Here is an 18,201-nt window from a genome sequence, read left to right on the forward strand (position 1 = left end):
GGAGGTATGTGCACTCAAGCAACAATGAGTTCAGATCACCACCTCTCTGGTCCCTCTAAATACCCCCAAATGCCTGGACGGCTGAAACCCTTCAGGTAATGAAGAGCTACCTGAACTGCCAACTATCTCAGAATTGGTCTCGCACACTTACAGTTCTTTTTTCAGTGTGTCACACTGTTACAGATTAACTTTCTTAATTATATTTAATTATATACTTAGCTAACATTATGTTTGATACATTAATTCCTTAAGTAACTTTTTAACCAGAAATTATGCTGTGTGCGAGAATATCAAGTATGAAATTCACATTTTAAGTAAGTAATAATGATGACACAATTATAGGAAAAAACAAAAGAAATATAAAATTAAACTACGTGGATATAAGTATTTCAAAACATGTTGTATACTTTAAATATTTACAATTTTTATTTGTCAATTTAAAAATTAAATTACTTGGGTTTGAAGTCAAATTTTATCAGTAGGACCTAACTTTCAATTTACTAACATTATTCAACACTTAAAAACTTTTAAAGTTTTCTTTCCCTCAAATATAAAACTTCCATTTAAAATGAAACAACAACAAAACAAAAATATTCCAGAGCTGGAAGTAGTTAATTTAACAATATTACATATTTTATACATATTTCCAGTATATTCATATGAGAGAAAATATCTTAATACTAATTAACAGAACTGGGAATTTAAAACACAAGTTGTGAATTTCAAGCAAGACTTAAACATTTTCTTAGAACACAGAATACCATTTTGTCTAAGAGGTATATAAGATTTCACATTAGGAAAACATCAGAAACATACCTCTATTTTTCCATGCATTTTAAATATCTTTATTTTTTCCAGTACTGGGAACTGAACTCAGGGGGGCTTTACCACTGATCTGTATCCCCAATGTTTTTTATTTTTAATTTAGAGGCACATACTTGTTAATTGCCAAGGCTAGCCTTGAACTTGCAAAGGTCCTGCTTCAACCCCTTAAGTATCTGGAATTATAGACATGTGCTACCATGTCTGCCAAATCTCTTATTTTAGAGAAAGTTCGGATGATGTATCTTCTTTTAAAAGTGTCATTAAAGGATATCTTTGTTCATACATAAAAATATTTTTATTATATTTCAACTTCTGATATAACATTCACATTCTTTTTTTTTTTTTTTTTTTTTTGTGGTACTCAGGGCCTTGTGCTTGCAAGGCAAGCACTCTACCAGCTGAGCTATCTCCCCAGCCATTCACATTCTTTTAATGGTATTGTTTTACAGATATGGGTTGGGATTGTGGCTCAGTGGTAGAACACTTGCCTGGCATGTTTGAGGCACTGGTTTCGATTCTCAGCACCACATATAAATCAATAAATAAAGGTCCATAAACAACTAAAAACAAGAATTAAAAAAAAAGTCTCATTCTTTTAAAAAAATATACAGACATAATGTAATAGACATTTTACAAACACATAGATTATATGGTAATTTGAAAAAACAACTACCTTCTCACCATGAAAATTATCAAAGTAACAACAGAGACATTCTCTTCAGTAGTAAACATTTTCTTCAAAACTTTCTATCATTATCAGTACAGTTGTTTCAATTCCTGCTATATGTGCTATGCATTCAGACGGACTGTTTGAGGTTTCTTCAGAATTTCTGTTCAGCAAACAAATTCTAAACAGGGTTCTCTTACCTTTGTTATAAGATAACCTGCCCAAGATGCTGACCATTCTGCAAAGTTATTACCTAATTTACTTAAGTAAATTGGCTTCTTTACTCCAGACCAATCTGTTGACTTCTGAGAACTTTTATATCTGTAATTTTAAAAATTTGTTCATTAAAAAAATTAAGTATATATCTGTTTAGAAATTTTAAGGAAAGTATAAGAAATTATATCAACTCCTTCACTGACTATCCTACAAATATCTGCCTATTACAAAGACAGAGAAGTTACTACCTCTAGACCTAATTCCCCATCAGGGCGATGGTGTTATCATTCTGAATGCTTCTCAGGGTCATTGTTACATTAATTATCACTTTTCTCTTTTGTAAGATTACATATAAATAGCTCAACTGAAAAAATTTAAAGGAGAATATAAAGTAGGACTTTGAGACAGCTTTTTAGATATGCTTTTTAGAAATTCTGTATTTCCCCAGACCCTCTAGAGTAAACATCAACCCGTCCAAGTTAGAGAACTGATGTGTTGGTTAGTGTGGTATTTTACTATTTCATACAAAAGTTTTCATACAAAAGGAGGTCAACTACATTGAGACTGCCTTCCATTTGGGCAGTTTATTTTTATTAGTCACTAATTTCCATAAGCAGATCTCAGCTAGATAAATCTCCTAACTTCCACCAGTGAGGAATCATCTGAGAGAATCTTCTTATCCATCAGATACAAAAGTAGATCCTAAGAATTCTCATTGCTTTCCTAAGATCACTCTTGTACATGACCACTTAAAAGTTGCTTAAGAAGGAATAACATGGAAATAAAATGTTGGCATCTTATGAAATATTAAGTTGAATAACCAGCAGGCAGACATGTTGACTTCTATTTCTTATTAAGTAGGTAGGAACTACTTCCACAAATACACTCCCAAAACCAAGGAACTGGGCTGGAAATGTAGTTCAGTAGAATACTTGCTTAGAATGCATGAGATTAGGGCTGGGGAGATAGCTCAGTTGGTAGAGTGCTTGCCTTGCAAGCACAAGGCCCTGGGTTCAATCCCCAGCACCACAAAAAAAAAAAAAAAGAATGCATGAGATTATACATCACTACACACACACACACATACACAAAATCACATTTCCAAGGAATTTATTCAACAAGCTGAGATTGAACAAGCATTTATTATTGGGTATCAACAAAATGCCAGGTACTCTGATTAAGTACTTTCAAATCTTTATTCTGAATAATGATCATATGATATGAATAAAATAATATACATTTTTGAAATGAAAAAATCAAGACTTGGAAATGTTAAATGACTTGCCCAAGACTTCAAGTTAGTAAATGCAGAGCCAAGATTCAAACCACAGTCTATATGACTCCAAGGGACATAAACTTTCCAGTAGATCATATTAAATATTTTGTATAAATGCATATTATATATTTATATAAATATTTTATATTATAATTTTATTAATTATGATAAAGTATATTATATTATATATTTATATAAATGCATTTATATAAAATACAGAACAAATAAATGGGGAGGTGTGGAGTCTTCAAAAAAATTTTTTAAATTTTAACTTTAATAAATTATATCTTTAATAACAGTAGTCATAAGAAATAAAATGATGTTTAAAACATTTTTAAACATAAAAAAATTTCCCAGTAAATAATATGTAAACTTGAGGGCTTAAATTTATAAGGAGTTTTACTACTAGTATAGACACTTGAGTAAGTCTCCAAGAAGTAATTTATCCATGTTTATATATGTAGTAAGTATGTGGCCTAGAATACTAAAATAATAGTTTTTAACTAAAAAAATTCATATTTTACAAATTTTAATTGTTCCTATCAATCTTATTTATTTTGGTATCAGGGATTGAACCTGTGGCACTTAACCACCAAGCCACATCCCCAGACCTTTTTCTTTTTTATTTTGAGATGGGGTTTCACTAGGGCCTCACTAAGTTGCTGAGGTTGGCTGTGAGCTTTAAATTCTCCTGCCTCAGCTTCCCAAACCACTGGGATTATAGGCAAGCATCATGGCTCCTAGCCTAACAACAATTTAAATTGAAAAAAAATTGGAAAATACTTTTTAAAAAGTAGAAGGTAAAATAAATATTCATGAAGAGAAATTGGAACAGATGAGAATCTTTAAATGTGGTTACTAAACGCTTTGAAACCAGTTCCAAACACTTAAATTTCTATATTTAAAAACTTGTCAAATGTATTAACTCACATTCAACTTAAAGTAGATCCTTTCAAAGTATTACTGAGAACTGAATTAAAAAAAAAAAAATCAATCTTTTTAATGTCCATGAAGTAGCCTAAATACTTAAAGTTACAGAATTTAACCGTATGAGCAGATGATACTTTTAACAAGAATGTAAGCATAAATCACTGTGGAAAATACAAGAACATATTAAAATACTTTTAATATTAAAATCTATATGATAAATAATGTTTATTTTTATAAAGTGAAAGACAATTTTGCAAAAATAGTTTAAATGAGTTTACATACCTAGTATTTAGGTGAGGTTCTAGTATTTCCCGAACATGCTCAGGAAATCTCTTCCATAATTGGTGACCTCGGCCATCATTCTGCATCTCTCTACAGTCATAAATAGAGAGTAACTCCTACAAATACATATTTTACATTTTAAGTCAAGCATTAAGCAGATAAGCCTTTATATTAACCAATGTTCTACATATTACGGCTATAAAAATACATAGAAAAATAAGCAGAATTTTAAAATTGTGGAGCTGTAAACTTACTTAGGACATTTACTTCAATGTCTAGAACCACTGAGGTAGCTTACTTAGTTTTACAAGGCTAATAAGTACTTGAAAATGAAGTCAGTTTATGAATAATATGTATTAAACTATATAAATTAAGAGTTATTTGGTGGGGAAAATGGCATTTTCTATATTGCAAAACTTCAATCCTTTGAATTTTTCTTTTCTTGGGGATTGATCCCAGGACTTTATGCATGCTAACTATGTGGTCTACTACTGAGCTTATAACCCCAACTGCCTACCTTTAGAATCTAATTTTTTCTGAATTATAATGAAAGCCAAGTATAAATCCAAAACAGCATAAAAACTGAAGATGTCGCGAATTCTAGATCTAAAATACTGAACTTAAAAGTTCTGAAAACAGGATGCAAATGCTAAAGATCAATTTTCTTTTTACTCTTCAAGCCCAGAGATTTAATCATTATATTTTCCTTTCCTCAAAAAAAAAAAAAAAAAAAAAAAAAAAAAAAAAAAAAAAAAAAAAGGAGGGATTTATAGATGAAGAAAAAAATCCTTATTTCTAATAGCTGTCTTTAAAATAGGACAAATATTTTAGGGTATTACTTATATCTTACATCACCTATTATTCTCAGTTTCCTATTTCACTAAAAAGGACCATAAGTAATAGATTTTTTTCTGGTACTTATTAAATATGAGCAAAAGCCGGGTGCAATGGCACATGCCTGTAATCCTAGCAGCTCAGGCGGCTAAGGCAGGAGGATTATGAGTTCAAAAGCCAGCCTCAGCAAAAGTGAGGTGCTAAGAAACTCAGTGAGACCCTGTCTCTAAATAAAAATACAAAATAGAACTGAGGATGTGACTCGGTGGTCAAGTTCAATTCCCGGTACATATCCCCCACACAAAAAAATATGAGCACTAACTGGCAAAATATGTATTTTAAACCTAGTGTATTTATTTTTTTGTTATTTTATTTATTTATTTATTTATTTTGGTACTGGGATTGAACCCAGGGGTGCTTACCCACTGAGCTACATCCCTAGCCTTTTTTTATTTTTTATTTTGAGACAGGGTCTCAATAAGTTGCTTAGAGCATTGCTGAGTAGCTGAGGCTGATCTTGAACTTGCGATACTCCTGCCTATGCCTTGCATGTATACTTAGGTTTTAAATAAAACTAAGAAAGCATATAAAAAGTTCATGAAGTACCCAAATTCCCTTGTCATTTAACATTAAAATGTTATTAAATTTTGTTTGAAGGGTTGGGGATGTTGCTCAGTGATGGAGTATTTGCCTCACATGCACAAGGCCCTGGGTTCAACCCCTAAGTACCATACACATACACACAGTTTTTTCATTGTTGTTTAAATTCAGCTTTTTCCAATTTTTAACAAAGTTGCTCTAAAAGCAGCCCTTTCTACCCCTAATTACAGAGTTACTAGCACAGCAATTATTTTTTGATTTTAGGATCAGTTATACTTTTAAAAACATTAATATGCTTACATTTACAGGCTTTGCTTATTTCACAGAGAAAAAGCAGCAGCCAGGAGTTCTCCACAACTTCTGCTCTCCTCTCTAAGCATGCCTGGCAATGTCAGTATGTGTACCCATCTGATCTGCTTTCTTCCTGTTATCATAGATTAACTGTCCTTGTTTCTAATTAAGGCTACCCCTTCCACTTGCAAACTGTATTCCATGCCTCTGCTTATTTAAAATATTACATCAGAGCTAAAGGCAGAGTTCAGTGCTAGGGTGTGTGTTTAGCCTGTATTAAAAAAAATAAAATATATCAATTCACTCCTACATCATCATTTCTTTATGTTCCCAGACAACACAGAAACACTGGGATTTATCCCATCTTTACTCCTCATTCCTCCCTAGCTACTCTCCCATTCTTCTCTTTTTTTGTTGTTGTTGTTGTTAATTTCTCTTTTTAGTTATACATGGCAGTAGAATGCATTTTGACATATTATGCATATACATGGAGTATACTTTCCCATTCTTCTGGTTGGACGTGATGTGAAATTACACGGGTTGTTTATCCATATATGAATGTAGAAAAGTAAAGTCCAATTCATTCTACTGTTTTTTATTCCCATATCCCCTCTCTTCCCTCTATTCCTCTTTGTGTAATGCAATGAACTTTTATTCTTTCCTCCCTGCTTTATTGTGTGTAAACAATGGCATATCAGAGAAAATATTTTGCCTTCGGTTTTTTGGGATTGGCTTATTTTACTTAGCACGATAGTCTCCAGTTCTATCCATTTACCGAGAAATGCCATAATTTCATTTTTTATGGCTGAATATTATTCCACTGTGTATATATACCACATTTTCTTTATCTATTCATCTCTTGAAGGACACCTAGGTTGATCCCATGGTTAGGTATTTTTTTTTCCATTTTTTTAATTAAAAATCATAAATTTACATAGAGCAATGTTGTTTAATTCATTCTGTTATTTTTTCCCTTCCTCCACCCCTCCCACCCCTCTTTTCCCTCTATACAGTCCTTCCTTCCTCCACTCTTACCACCCTCCTTATCCCTAACCCTAAAACCAAACCCTAACCCTAACGCTAACCCCTCCAACCCCCCATTATATGTCCTCATCCGCTTATCAGCAAGATCATTCGTCCTTTAGTTTTTTGAGATTGGCTTATCTCACTTAGCATGATATCCTCCAATTTCACCCTTTGCCTGCAAATGCCATAATTTTATCATTCTTCATGGCGGAGTAATATTCCATTGTACATGTATGCCACAGTTTCTTTATCCATTCATCAACTGAAGGGCATCTAGTTTGGTTCCACAATCTGGTGATGGTGAATTGAGCAGCTATGAACATTGATGTGACTGTATCTCTGTAGTATGCTGATTTTAAGTCCTTTGGGTATAGGCCAAGGAGTGGGATAGCTGGGTCAAATGGTGGTTCCATTCCAAGCTTTCTGAGGAATCTCCATACTGCTTTCCAGAGTGGCTGCACTAATTTGCAACCCCACCAGCAATGTATGAGTGTACCTTTTTCCCCACATCCTCGCCAACACCTATTGTTGCTTGTATTCTTGATAATTGCCATTCTAATTGGGGTGAGATGAAATCTTAGGGTGGTTTTGATTTGCATTTCTCTTATTACTAGAGATGTTGAACATTTTTTCATATATCTGTTGACTGCTTGTACATCTTCTTCTGTGAAGTGTCTGTTCATTTCCTTAGCCCATTTGTTGATTGAATTATTTGTATTCTTGGTGTAGAGTTTTTTGAGTTCTTTATAGATTCTGGAAATTAGCGCTCTATCTGAAGTATGAGTGGCAAAGATATTCTCCCACTCTGTAGGCTCTCTCTTCACATTGCTGATAGTTTCCTTTGCTGAGAGAAAGCTTTTTAGTTTGAATCTATCCCAGTTGTTGATTCTTGCTTTTATTTCTTGGGCTATGGGAGTCCTGCTAAGAAGTCTGATCCTAAGCCAACAAGTTGAAGGTTTGGACCTACTTTTTCATCTATAAGATGCAGGGTCTCTGGTCTGATTCCGAGTCCTTGATCCATTTTGAGTTGAGTTTTGTGCAGGGTGAGAGATAGGGGTTTAATTTCATTGTGTTGCATATGGTTTTCCAGTTTTCCCAGCACCATTTGTTGAAGAGGCTATCTTTTCTCCATTGCATATTTTTGGCACCTTTGTCTAGTATTAGAAAATTGTATTTATTTGGGTATGTGTCCATGTCCTCTATTCTGTACCACTGATCTACCTGTCTATTTTGGTGCCAATACCATGCCGTTTTTGTTACTATTGCTTTGTAATAGAGTTGAAGATCTGGTATTGCGATACCCCCTGCTTCGCTCTTTCTACTGAGGATTGCTTTAGCTATTCTTGGTTTCTTATTCTTCCAGATGAATTTCATAATTGCTTGCTCTATTTCTGTAAGGTACATCATTGGGATTTTAATTGGAATTGCACTGAATCTGTATAGCACTTTAGGTAGTATGGCCACTTTGACAATATTAATTCTTCCTATCCATGAACATGGGAGATCTTTCCATCTTCTACGGTTTTCTTTAATTTCTTTCTTTAGTGTTCTGTAGTTCTCATTGTAGAGGTCTTTCACCTCTTTTGTGAGACTGATTCCCAAGTATTTTATTTTTTTTGATGCTATTGTGAATGGGGTAGTTTTCCTAATTTCTCTTTCTGAAGATTCATCACTTATGTATAAAAATGCATTGGATTTATGAACATTGATCTGGTAACCTGCTACTTTACTAAATTCACTTATGAGTGCTAAGAGTTTTGTGGTGGAATTTCCAGGTTCCTCTAAATATATAATCATGTCATCAGCGAACAGGAATAGTTTGAGTTCTTCTTTTCCAATTCTAATTGCTCTGGCTAGAGTTTCAAGGACGATGTTGAATAGAAGTGGTGAAAGAGGGCGTCTCTGCCTTGTTCCAGTTTTTAGGGGGGATGCTTTCAGTTTTTCACCATTTAGAATGATATTGGCCATGGGCTTAGCGTAGATGGCCTTCACAATGTTAAGGAATGTTCCCACTACCCCAATTTTTTCTAGTGTTTTGAGCATGAAGGGATGCTGTATTTTACCAAATGCTTTTTCTGCATCTATTGAAATAATCATGTGATTCTTAACTTTAAGTCTGATGATATGGTGAATGACATTTACTGATTTCCGGATGTCGAACCAACCTTGCATCCCTGGGATAAAACCCACTTGATCGTGGTGCACTATCTTTTTAATATATTTTTGTATGCGATTTGCTAAAATTTTGTTGAGAATTTTTGTATCGATGTTCATTAAGGATATTGGTCTGAAATTTTCTTTCCTCGATGTGTCTCTGTCTGGTTTAGGTATCAGGGTGATATTGGCTTCATAGAATGAGTTTGGGAGGGTTCCCTCCTCTTCTATTTCATGGAATACTTTGAGGAGTATTGGAATGAGCTCTTATTTCAGGGTGTTGTAGAACTCGGCTGAGAACCCATCTGGTCCTGGACTTTTCTTTGTTGGTAGGCTTTTGATGACCTCTTCTATTTCACTGCTTGAAATTGATTTATTTAAGTTGTGTATGTCCTCCTTGTTCAGTTTAGGTAATTCATATGTCTCTAGAAACTTGTTGATGTCTTCGAGGTTTTCTGTTTTGTTGGAGTATAGATTTTCAAAATAGCTTCTAATTATGTTTTGTATTTCACTCGTGTCTGTTGTGATATTTCCTTGTTCATTCCAAATTTTAGTAATTTGAGTTTTCTCCCTCTTTCTCTTTGTTAGTGTGGCTAAGGGTTTATCAATTTTGTTTATTTTTTCAAAGAACCAACTATTTATTTTGTTAATTTTTCCTACTGTTTCTTTTGTTTCAATTTCGTTGATTTTGGCTCTGATTTTAACTATTTCCTGTCTTCTACTACTTTTGGTGTTGGTCTGCTCTTCTTTTTCTAGGGCTTTGAGCTGTAGCGTTAAGTCGTTTATTTGTTGATTTCTACTTCTTTTGTTGAAAGCACCCCATGAAATAAATCTTCTTCTAAGTACTGCTTTCATAGTGTCCCAGAGATTTTGATATGATGTGTCTTTGTTCTCGTTTACTTCTAAGAAGTTTTTAATTTCCCGCCTGATGTCGTCTATTATCCATTCATCGTATAATAGTGTATTATTTAATCTCCAAGTATTGGAGAAGTTTCTGTTTTTTATTGTTATTTATTTCTAATTTCAATCCATTATGATCTGATAGAGTACAAGGTAGTATCTCTATCTTCATGTATTTGCTAACAGTAGCTTTGTGGCATAAAACATGGTCTATTTTAGAGAAGGATCCATGTGCTGCTGAGAAGAAAGTGTATTCGTTCTTTGTTGGATGGTATATTCTATATAAGTCGGTTAAGTCTAAAGTGTTGATTGTGTTATTGAGATCTATGGTTTCTTTATTCAATTTTTGTTTGGACGATCTATCCAGCGGTGAGAGAGGTGTGTTAAAATCGCCTAGTATTATTGTGTTGTGGTCTATTTGATTTCTGGAATTGAGAAGGATTTGTTTGACATACATGGATGAGCCAATGTTCGGGGCATAGATATTTATGATTGTTATGTCTTGCTGATTTATGCGTCTCTTAAGCAGTATGTAATGTCCTAATTTATCCCTTCTGACTAGTTTTGGCTTGAAGTCCACATTATCTGAAATGAAGATGGATACTCCAGCTTTTCTGCTGTGTCCATGTGCATGGTATGTTTTTTCCCATCCTTTCACCTTTAGTCTATGGGTATCTCTTTCTATGAGATGAGTCTCTTGCAGGCAGCATATTGTTGGATTTTTCTTTTTAATCCAATCTGCCAGTCTATGTCTTTTGATTGATGAGTTCAGGCCATTAACATTCAGGGTTATTATTGTGATATGATTTGTATTCTCAGTCATTTGACTCATTTTTGTTTTTTGACATGATTTGGTTTCTCCTTTATTTGGCTATTCCTTTAGGCTAGTTCCTCCCGTTGCTGATTTGCATCGTTGTTTATCATCTCTTCCTCATGGAATATTTTGCTGAAAATGTTCTGTAATGCCGGCTTTCTTTTTGTAAATTCCTTTAGCTTTTGTTTATCATGGAAGGATCTTATTTCGTCGTCAAATCTGAAAGTAAGTTTTGCTGGGTATAAGATTCTTGGTTGGCATCTGTTTTCTTTCAAGGCTTGGTAAATGTTGTTCCAGGTCCTTCTAGCTTTTAGGGTCTGGATTGAAAAATATGCTGATATTCTTATTGGTTTCTCCCTGAATGTAATTTGATTCTTTTCTCTCACGGCCTTTAAAATTCTGTCTTTATTTTGTATGTTAGGTATTTTCATAATAATGTGCCTTGGTGTGGGTCTGTTGTAATTTTGTATATTTGGAGTCCTATAAACCTCTTGTACTTGGTTTTCCATTTCATTCTTCAGATTTGAGAAATTTTCTGATATTATTTCATTTAATAGATTGTTTGTTCCTTTGGTTTGTTTCTCTAAGCCTTCCTCAATCCCAATAATTCTTAAATTTGGCCTTTTCATGATATCCCATAATTCTTGTAGATTCTGTTCATGATTTCTTACCATCTTTTCTGTTTGGTCAACTTTGTTTTCAAGATTAAATATTTTGTCTTCAATATCTGAGGTTCTGTCTTCCAGGTGTTCTATCCTATTGGTTATGCTTTCTATGGTGTTTTTAACTTGGTTTATTTTTTCCTTCATTTCAAGGATTTCTGTTTGGTTTTTTTTTTCAGTATCTCTAACTCTTTATTGAAATGATCTTTTGCTTCCCGTATTTGTTCTTTTAACTGTTCATTGGTGCGATCATTTAATGCCTGCATTTGCTCTTTCATCTCCTCCTTCAGTGCCTGCATTTGCTCTTTTACCTCCTCGTTTGCTTCCCTGATTGTTTTAATTATGTACATTCTGAGCTCCCTTTCTGACATTTCTTCTGCTGTGCTGTCATTGGGTTTTATTGATATAGTATCTAGGTTTGTTTGGGACATTTTCTTCCCTTGTTTTCTCATAATGGTCAGATGTCAGTGGGACTCTGTGATATTGCAGATTTCCTCTATTGGCTTATACTTTCCCTGTAGATTTCCAGTGTATCACTTGATAATGCAGTGCTTCTGATGAATGCTGCCCCTAGCCCACTACTGGTTCCAGGGAGAGAGACCTGGAGAGGTCTCTGGCTGCCCTACCCTGGTCCCAGAGGCTGCTTGCAGGTCAGAGGTCTCCGCTGGCTTGGGGACTTGTGGCTGGCTCTGTGTAGAAAGGCTCTCACTGGGAGGTCTGCTCCAAGAAGCTAGCCTAGAAAGGCGCTTCCCGCCGGAGGGAGCCAGGCTGCTTGGGGAAGTCCCTGGCTGCCCTCCATGGTTAGCTATTTTGAGTTGAGATGCTATAAACACTAATGTGGCCGCATCACTATAGTATGCTGATTTTAAGTCCTTGGACTTAAAATTATCCAAGGGTGTGATAACTGGGTCAAATGGTCCCAATGGGCAATTTTCAATTCTTAAATTATCATACCTGTAATCAGCATTTAATGCAACAGATCACACAAAAATATTTCTTAAAACTCTTCTAGAACATCACATTCTCTTACCTCGTTAGCAGTTCATTCTCAATTTTCTGATTTATTCCTTCATCTTTTCTTTGACCTCTTATTATCTGGGGCTCAAATACTAGAATCTCTCTTCTTATTTATTTATTTATTTGAGATGGGTCTTACTGCTACTCAGGCTGGCCTCAAACTCCTGGGCTCAAGTGATCCTCCTGTCTTAGTATCCTGAGCAATTGGGACCTCAGTCCTGAGCCACTGTGCTCCAATTACTAGAATCTTTTAACCTATGCTCCATTCTTGATTATCACATCTAGACAGTTTTAAATATGCCACAATGAAAACATCCAGATTTTGTATCTATTATCTAGATCTTTTATCATGAATTTCACACCTGAAAGTCAAACCAAACAACTTTCAGCAGAAAAACATACAAAAGGGCAAAGAGCAGAGCCCAGTGGTACATGCTTGTAATCCCAGAGACTCAGGAGGCTGAGGCAGGAGGACCACAAGTTTAAAGCCAGCCTCAGCAATTTAGTGAGGCCCTAAGCAACTTAGTGAGAACCTGTCTCAAAAAAAAAAAAAAAAAAAAGGGTGGGGGGGCCCTGCAGATATAGCTCAGTTGGTAGAGTGCATGCCTCACAAGCATAAGACCCTGGGTTCAACTCCCAACGCCACAAAAAAAAAAAAAAAAAAAAAGGGTGGGTGCGGGGGCACCTGGCTCTCCTTGCAGTGCTTGACAGAGTTCCACTCAAGGATGATTGCAGAGACTCATCCTAAAAGGATTGTAGCCAGATGTATGCCTCCCTAGCTTGGATGTTATTCTGTGGAGTTTTCCTAATAATATATTATTCACTGCAGTCTGAGGATCTTGCTAGAGGTGATGGGAATAATTCTACAAATTTCCAGAAAAACATTACGGAGACAAAACACATGTTGAAACCCTGTGATGTTAACCTCACTACAGGAGAATGTTTTTATTATGTTAAAAATCAAACACTGCATTTACTGGCACAGCCAGAACCTGTTGGGGCACAGAAATTTATATATAACAATGTTTCCCCAAGTTCTAAGCACAAAGCACCTCCCACAGTAGCTACTAGATATGGACTAGCTTATTTTATCTATGGCAAGCCCTGGTACCCCCCTAAAGGCAAGCCCTTAGAGAAGGTAGATATAGATCTCCCCCTGTCTCCTACAGGGTGGTTTAATCCAGATGATGGCTGTGTTTATGTGTGGTGGTAAGGAAAAAGAATAAGGTTTCACAACATTCCTTCCTTCCTACAAAAAATATGTCACCCCTATAATAAACGTTGATACTCAATAACCATTGGGACCGCTGCCCTCCTGTAGCCCTTAACTCAGCAATTTAGATATTAACCAGAAGGACCTAGTAGAGATGGTCACATGAGATTATTTGTCTATCGCTTTACTGCAAAAAGTAATAAAAATAGCCTTAGGTCATATAGAGTTTAGATAGTAAGGAAATAAACATTGTATTAGCTCATTGATGTAATTAGATATTTTTAAAATAATTGTGATTAAGTAAGGATAATCTGTAAGGTTACTGTTTTCTCATAATCTTTCGGTAAAAACAATTTCTGCCTATGCTTTGGAAACTTCTTTCTATTAATCATAAGCCTGTTATCAAAGCCTGAAGAAAAATGTATATAAACCCAGCCTTCCCCAGAATAAAGTGGGATTGATTGCACCAGAACTAGAGTCTGTGTCTTTCATTCTCCATCCATTGCTGACGCTTTCTCCCCACGCCCTGTTTACCAGTGTGGAACCCATGGACTCCTGCTAGGGCTGGACCCTGGCAGGTGGGGTGCTGGGGATGTGGCTCAGTGGTTAAAGCATCCCTGGGTTCAATCTCTAATACCAAATAATTAAAGACAAACAAAGTCACTAATAAATTATTATGTTGTGACAGACAAATGATCTTCATTATAGGCAAGTAGGCTGTATAAACATGATTGAAAAATAAACCTTGCTGGGCCCAGTGGTGCACATCTTTATAAAAGTCAGGGTTATCAAGAGAATATAATGATTTTTTTAAAAAAATAAAATCCATCAAATATAAATTATACTTTTTCTCGGATTTATATTTCTACATATTTATACTACTGATATATTCAATTAAGTGTAAGGAAATATAATGTGTTCCTGTAATCATCTGTAAAAGCAAAATATTGAATATAACCAAAATGTTTTAAATAAATTTCTTAACTAAATTATGGTACCATCATTGAAGAGAGAATTAGAGGTAAAAGTACTAACATGGAAAATTACTGAAGATAGATATTAACAAAAGAAAATAAGATTACAGAACACTATAAATAATATGATCACATTGTTTGGTGGAAAAAACACATATTTGTGTGTACATTAAAATTTTAAAGTACCTATAGTATGTTAGGAGGATATACTTTTGTATTTTCTAAAAATATTTATTGTGAATATATTACTTGGTAATGAAAATGATAATTAAAAAAGAAAAGGTGTTTCACAAGGATAGAATTTACAACTTCCTTATTAGAATTCAATAATGTAAGGTCAGTAATGACTACTATGTGAAAGCATTCTTACCTGAATGGCATAAGCAGCTGAATCTTGAGCTCGGCTGTTATCTGCATATGCAAGGTAAGCCCTTGTTAGCTCCATCAATAATCCATAGGCAAAGTTTAAATCTTCTACTCCAGTCTCAATAAAATTAAGAAAAAAATTTAATTATAATTGGTATTCAAAATTTCTTAAATTTTGCCTCCCCTTGTGATTAATTTAGTTTCCTAGTAAATTTAGTGTAGAAAAAGGAAAGAACAGTGAAGTTCAAATCAAGTCGGTAACAAGGCTAAAATTTAATCTATAGTTAAAAAAACAAATATACATCTCTTCAGACTATTTTATTAGGCTATTTTTCCAGTGTTAGAATCATTTAGTTTTTGAATAGGTCTGAAAACAGTTTGCAATTATTTGTTTTTTAACTCTTTTTTTAAAAATCTCTTTTAGATGTTGATAGACCTTTATTTTATTAATTTATTTATATGTGGTGCTGAGAATCGAACCTAGTTCCTGACACATGCTAGGCAAGAGCTCTACCACTGAGTCACAATCCCAGTCCCTGTTTTTAAACTCTTAAAAAGCAACTTGTATATACAGCGCTCCCTTAATTGCATTCTTTTGCAGTGCTGGGAATTCTTTTGCAGTGTCTTGTGAATGCTAGAGATGTACTCTACCACTGAGCTCTACCCCCTAACTGCATCTGTAGAGTCCAAGAGTCACCTGAGAAACTCCAAAAAATAATTTCAATATAACCTCCACTTAAATGATTCACAGACACATTAAAAGTTCCATTTAATTTTGTTTTACATGAATCACAAATTCATTTGTCTACAAAAACTTTTAAATATACACACTATTAGAATACCCAGGGAAGTTTTTTTGAAAGACTAAAATGCACTGGAAAGATTAGGCTCAACTTCATTTCTTTAGGCAATAGTATTAAGAAAAAGACTGAGAAGTTACCTAAATTTTCTGATTTAGATCAAGCTGTCACTAAGAATAACTTGCTTTGTAAATGTATTATACATATATGTATTATACACATACATATCTCAGAAGATAAAGAAATCTTGTCATTCCAAATTATGATTACTTACCACAAATGTAAAATCTTTTCCTTGGGTTTCAGTTGTTGAGAAATCTAATCGACCTGGATCTATTGCCCCCAACTCCCCTAAACACTCCCCACAGAGGAGGCGAGCTTGAGAATTTGCATCCTGACAACCTTTCAAAAGCACTGTCACCAACTGTGAGATAACGGGTTCCACTGTTTCACTATCAGTTGCATATTTTATCAGTTTTTCCTGAAATAAAAATTGAAAGAAAGTTTACATATAACTCCAACAAACCAGTGTTACTAAGCTAGAAAGCGTAGAAATATTAAGAAATATCTACCATAAATACTGAAAAAATTAAATTTCTATATTTGCAATCTTTTCAATTATTTTTTTAATATCAGCACATTTTATTTAACCCAGTATTTTCAAAAGATTATCATTTCACCATGTAATTAACATGAAAAAAATCTTTTTTGAGGTGTTTTACTTTCCTTTTATACTAACTCTTCAAAAGCCATTATGCATTTTAAATCATCAGCACATCTCAATTCCTTTAGGTTACATTTCAAGTGTTAATATAACTTATGGCTAGCTCAATGGGCAGCATAGCCCCAAATCAACAACAGACAACATAAAACAATGAGGAATCACTAAAAAGTCCATAAAGGAAACAAAAGAAAACAAAACAAAACAAAAGTCCATAAAGGAGATAAAGTGAAATACTAAAGAAATACTATATTAATATTGAAGAAGGCATAAAGATTTGATAACTATCCTCCATACCCCAAAAACCCCTGGGCCTGGTTACTTCCCCTGAATGAAGTTCTTTTATAATATTCTTTGCTTCCCCTAGAGGTTTTTTTTTAAAGCTATTTATACTGGAGTCAGTTTTGACAAAAGTATATAGGTTTACAAATTTATTTAAATAGAAGGGTATATGGTAGTCTCTTGTTTTTTAAAATGCTTTCTTTGAAGTTTATTTTTCTTGTCCTTTTTTATTTTGTACCAGGGATTGAACACGGGGTTCAGCCACTGAGCTACATTCCCAACCCTTTTTATTTTTTATTTTGACTAAGTTGCTTAGAACCTCACTAAGTTGTTCAGGCTGGCTTTGAACTCACAATTCTCCTGCCTCAGCTTCTTGTGCTGCTGGGATTATAGGTGTGTGTCACTGCACCCAGCTTCGTCATTTCTTATTTACATATTTGTGGTTTCTGTGTTTTTCTTCCATTAGACATTTACCTATTTTGCTAGTTTGGGGCTAGAATCTGCTAGGATATGGCTGGGAAAACATGTGTCTGAGTTCTTGTTTTTTTATCTCCTCATGGGTCTTCTAAGCCCTCCTTGCCTCTAATATTTTCTTCTTTTTTACCTACAATAAATTGATCCAGCTAGATATAATGAAATTGATTCTTTTTCTAAAATATTTTGTTTAGTTGTACATGGACACAATACTTTTATTTATTCATTTTTATGTGGTGCTGAGGATCAAACCCAGTGCCTCATGCTCTACCACTGAGTCACAACCCCAGCCCTGAAATTAATTCTTACTGTAAAAAATATCCTATAACAATCTATGGCCATAAAATCTCATACTGAGTACTCAATTTGACCTAAAACTCCTACAAATACACTTCCCTTATTAGTCTGCCTAGGTTCTTTTTATTGGGAGATTTACATTGAAGGACTACTTGACAGGGAAATACCAGATGTATTTTATCTTTTGATCCAGGTGGCAAAAATGCAGGAGCTGTGGCTTCTCCCTAAGAGTCTAAGAAATTACACTGCATTCTCAAATTTAGTGATTTACTTCTAGGAAGTGATGACTGACTGAGATGATGTCTCCTTATGTTAGACCATGACCATGTCATCTGCTTAGAAATAATCTATACTAGAAAATCTCTCTGCCAATGGGATAGACCCTTTGTTGAATAAGTCTCTTTGTCAAAGGGATTAGAAGTCCTCTAACTCATCTGATACCCAGGTAGAAGTCTGGGGCAAGGGGCAAATATAAGGCAGTTTCATTTTTGTTTAAGGCAGGGACGGAGGCTGTAACATTGATACTGTATGTATATACTTGGGAGGACATAAAATCTAAGCTAGAGGAGATTCTAAGCTC

General features: G+C 34.5%; 1 protein-coding gene across 4 annotated transcripts in view; it reads right to left on the minus strand.

Annotated features, from left to right (window-relative positions):
• The window catches only part of ATR (ATR checkpoint kinase), a 104,888-nt gene that overhangs the window by 52,837 nt on the left and 33,850 nt on the right, over positions 1–18,201 (minus strand). For all 4 annotated transcript variants that reach the window (XM_079101068.1, XM_079101066.1, XM_079101067.1 and 1 more), the window contains 4 exons: positions 16,122–16,328; positions 15,052–15,165; positions 4,197–4,312; positions 1,693–1,813 (listed from right to left, as the gene is read on the minus strand). In XM_079101068.1, the coding sequence (XP_078957194.1) occupies positions 1,693–1,813; positions 4,197–4,312; positions 15,052–15,165; positions 16,122–16,328 (558 nt within the window). The remainder of the gene's footprint in view (positions 1–1,692; positions 1,814–4,196; positions 4,313–15,051; positions 15,166–16,121; positions 16,329–18,201) is intronic.

This window comes from Sciurus vulgaris (assembly GCF_902686455.1).
Source record: "Sciurus vulgaris genome assembly, chromosome: 10".
NCBI lineage: Eukaryota > Metazoa > Chordata > Mammalia > Rodentia > Sciuridae > Sciurus > Sciurus vulgaris.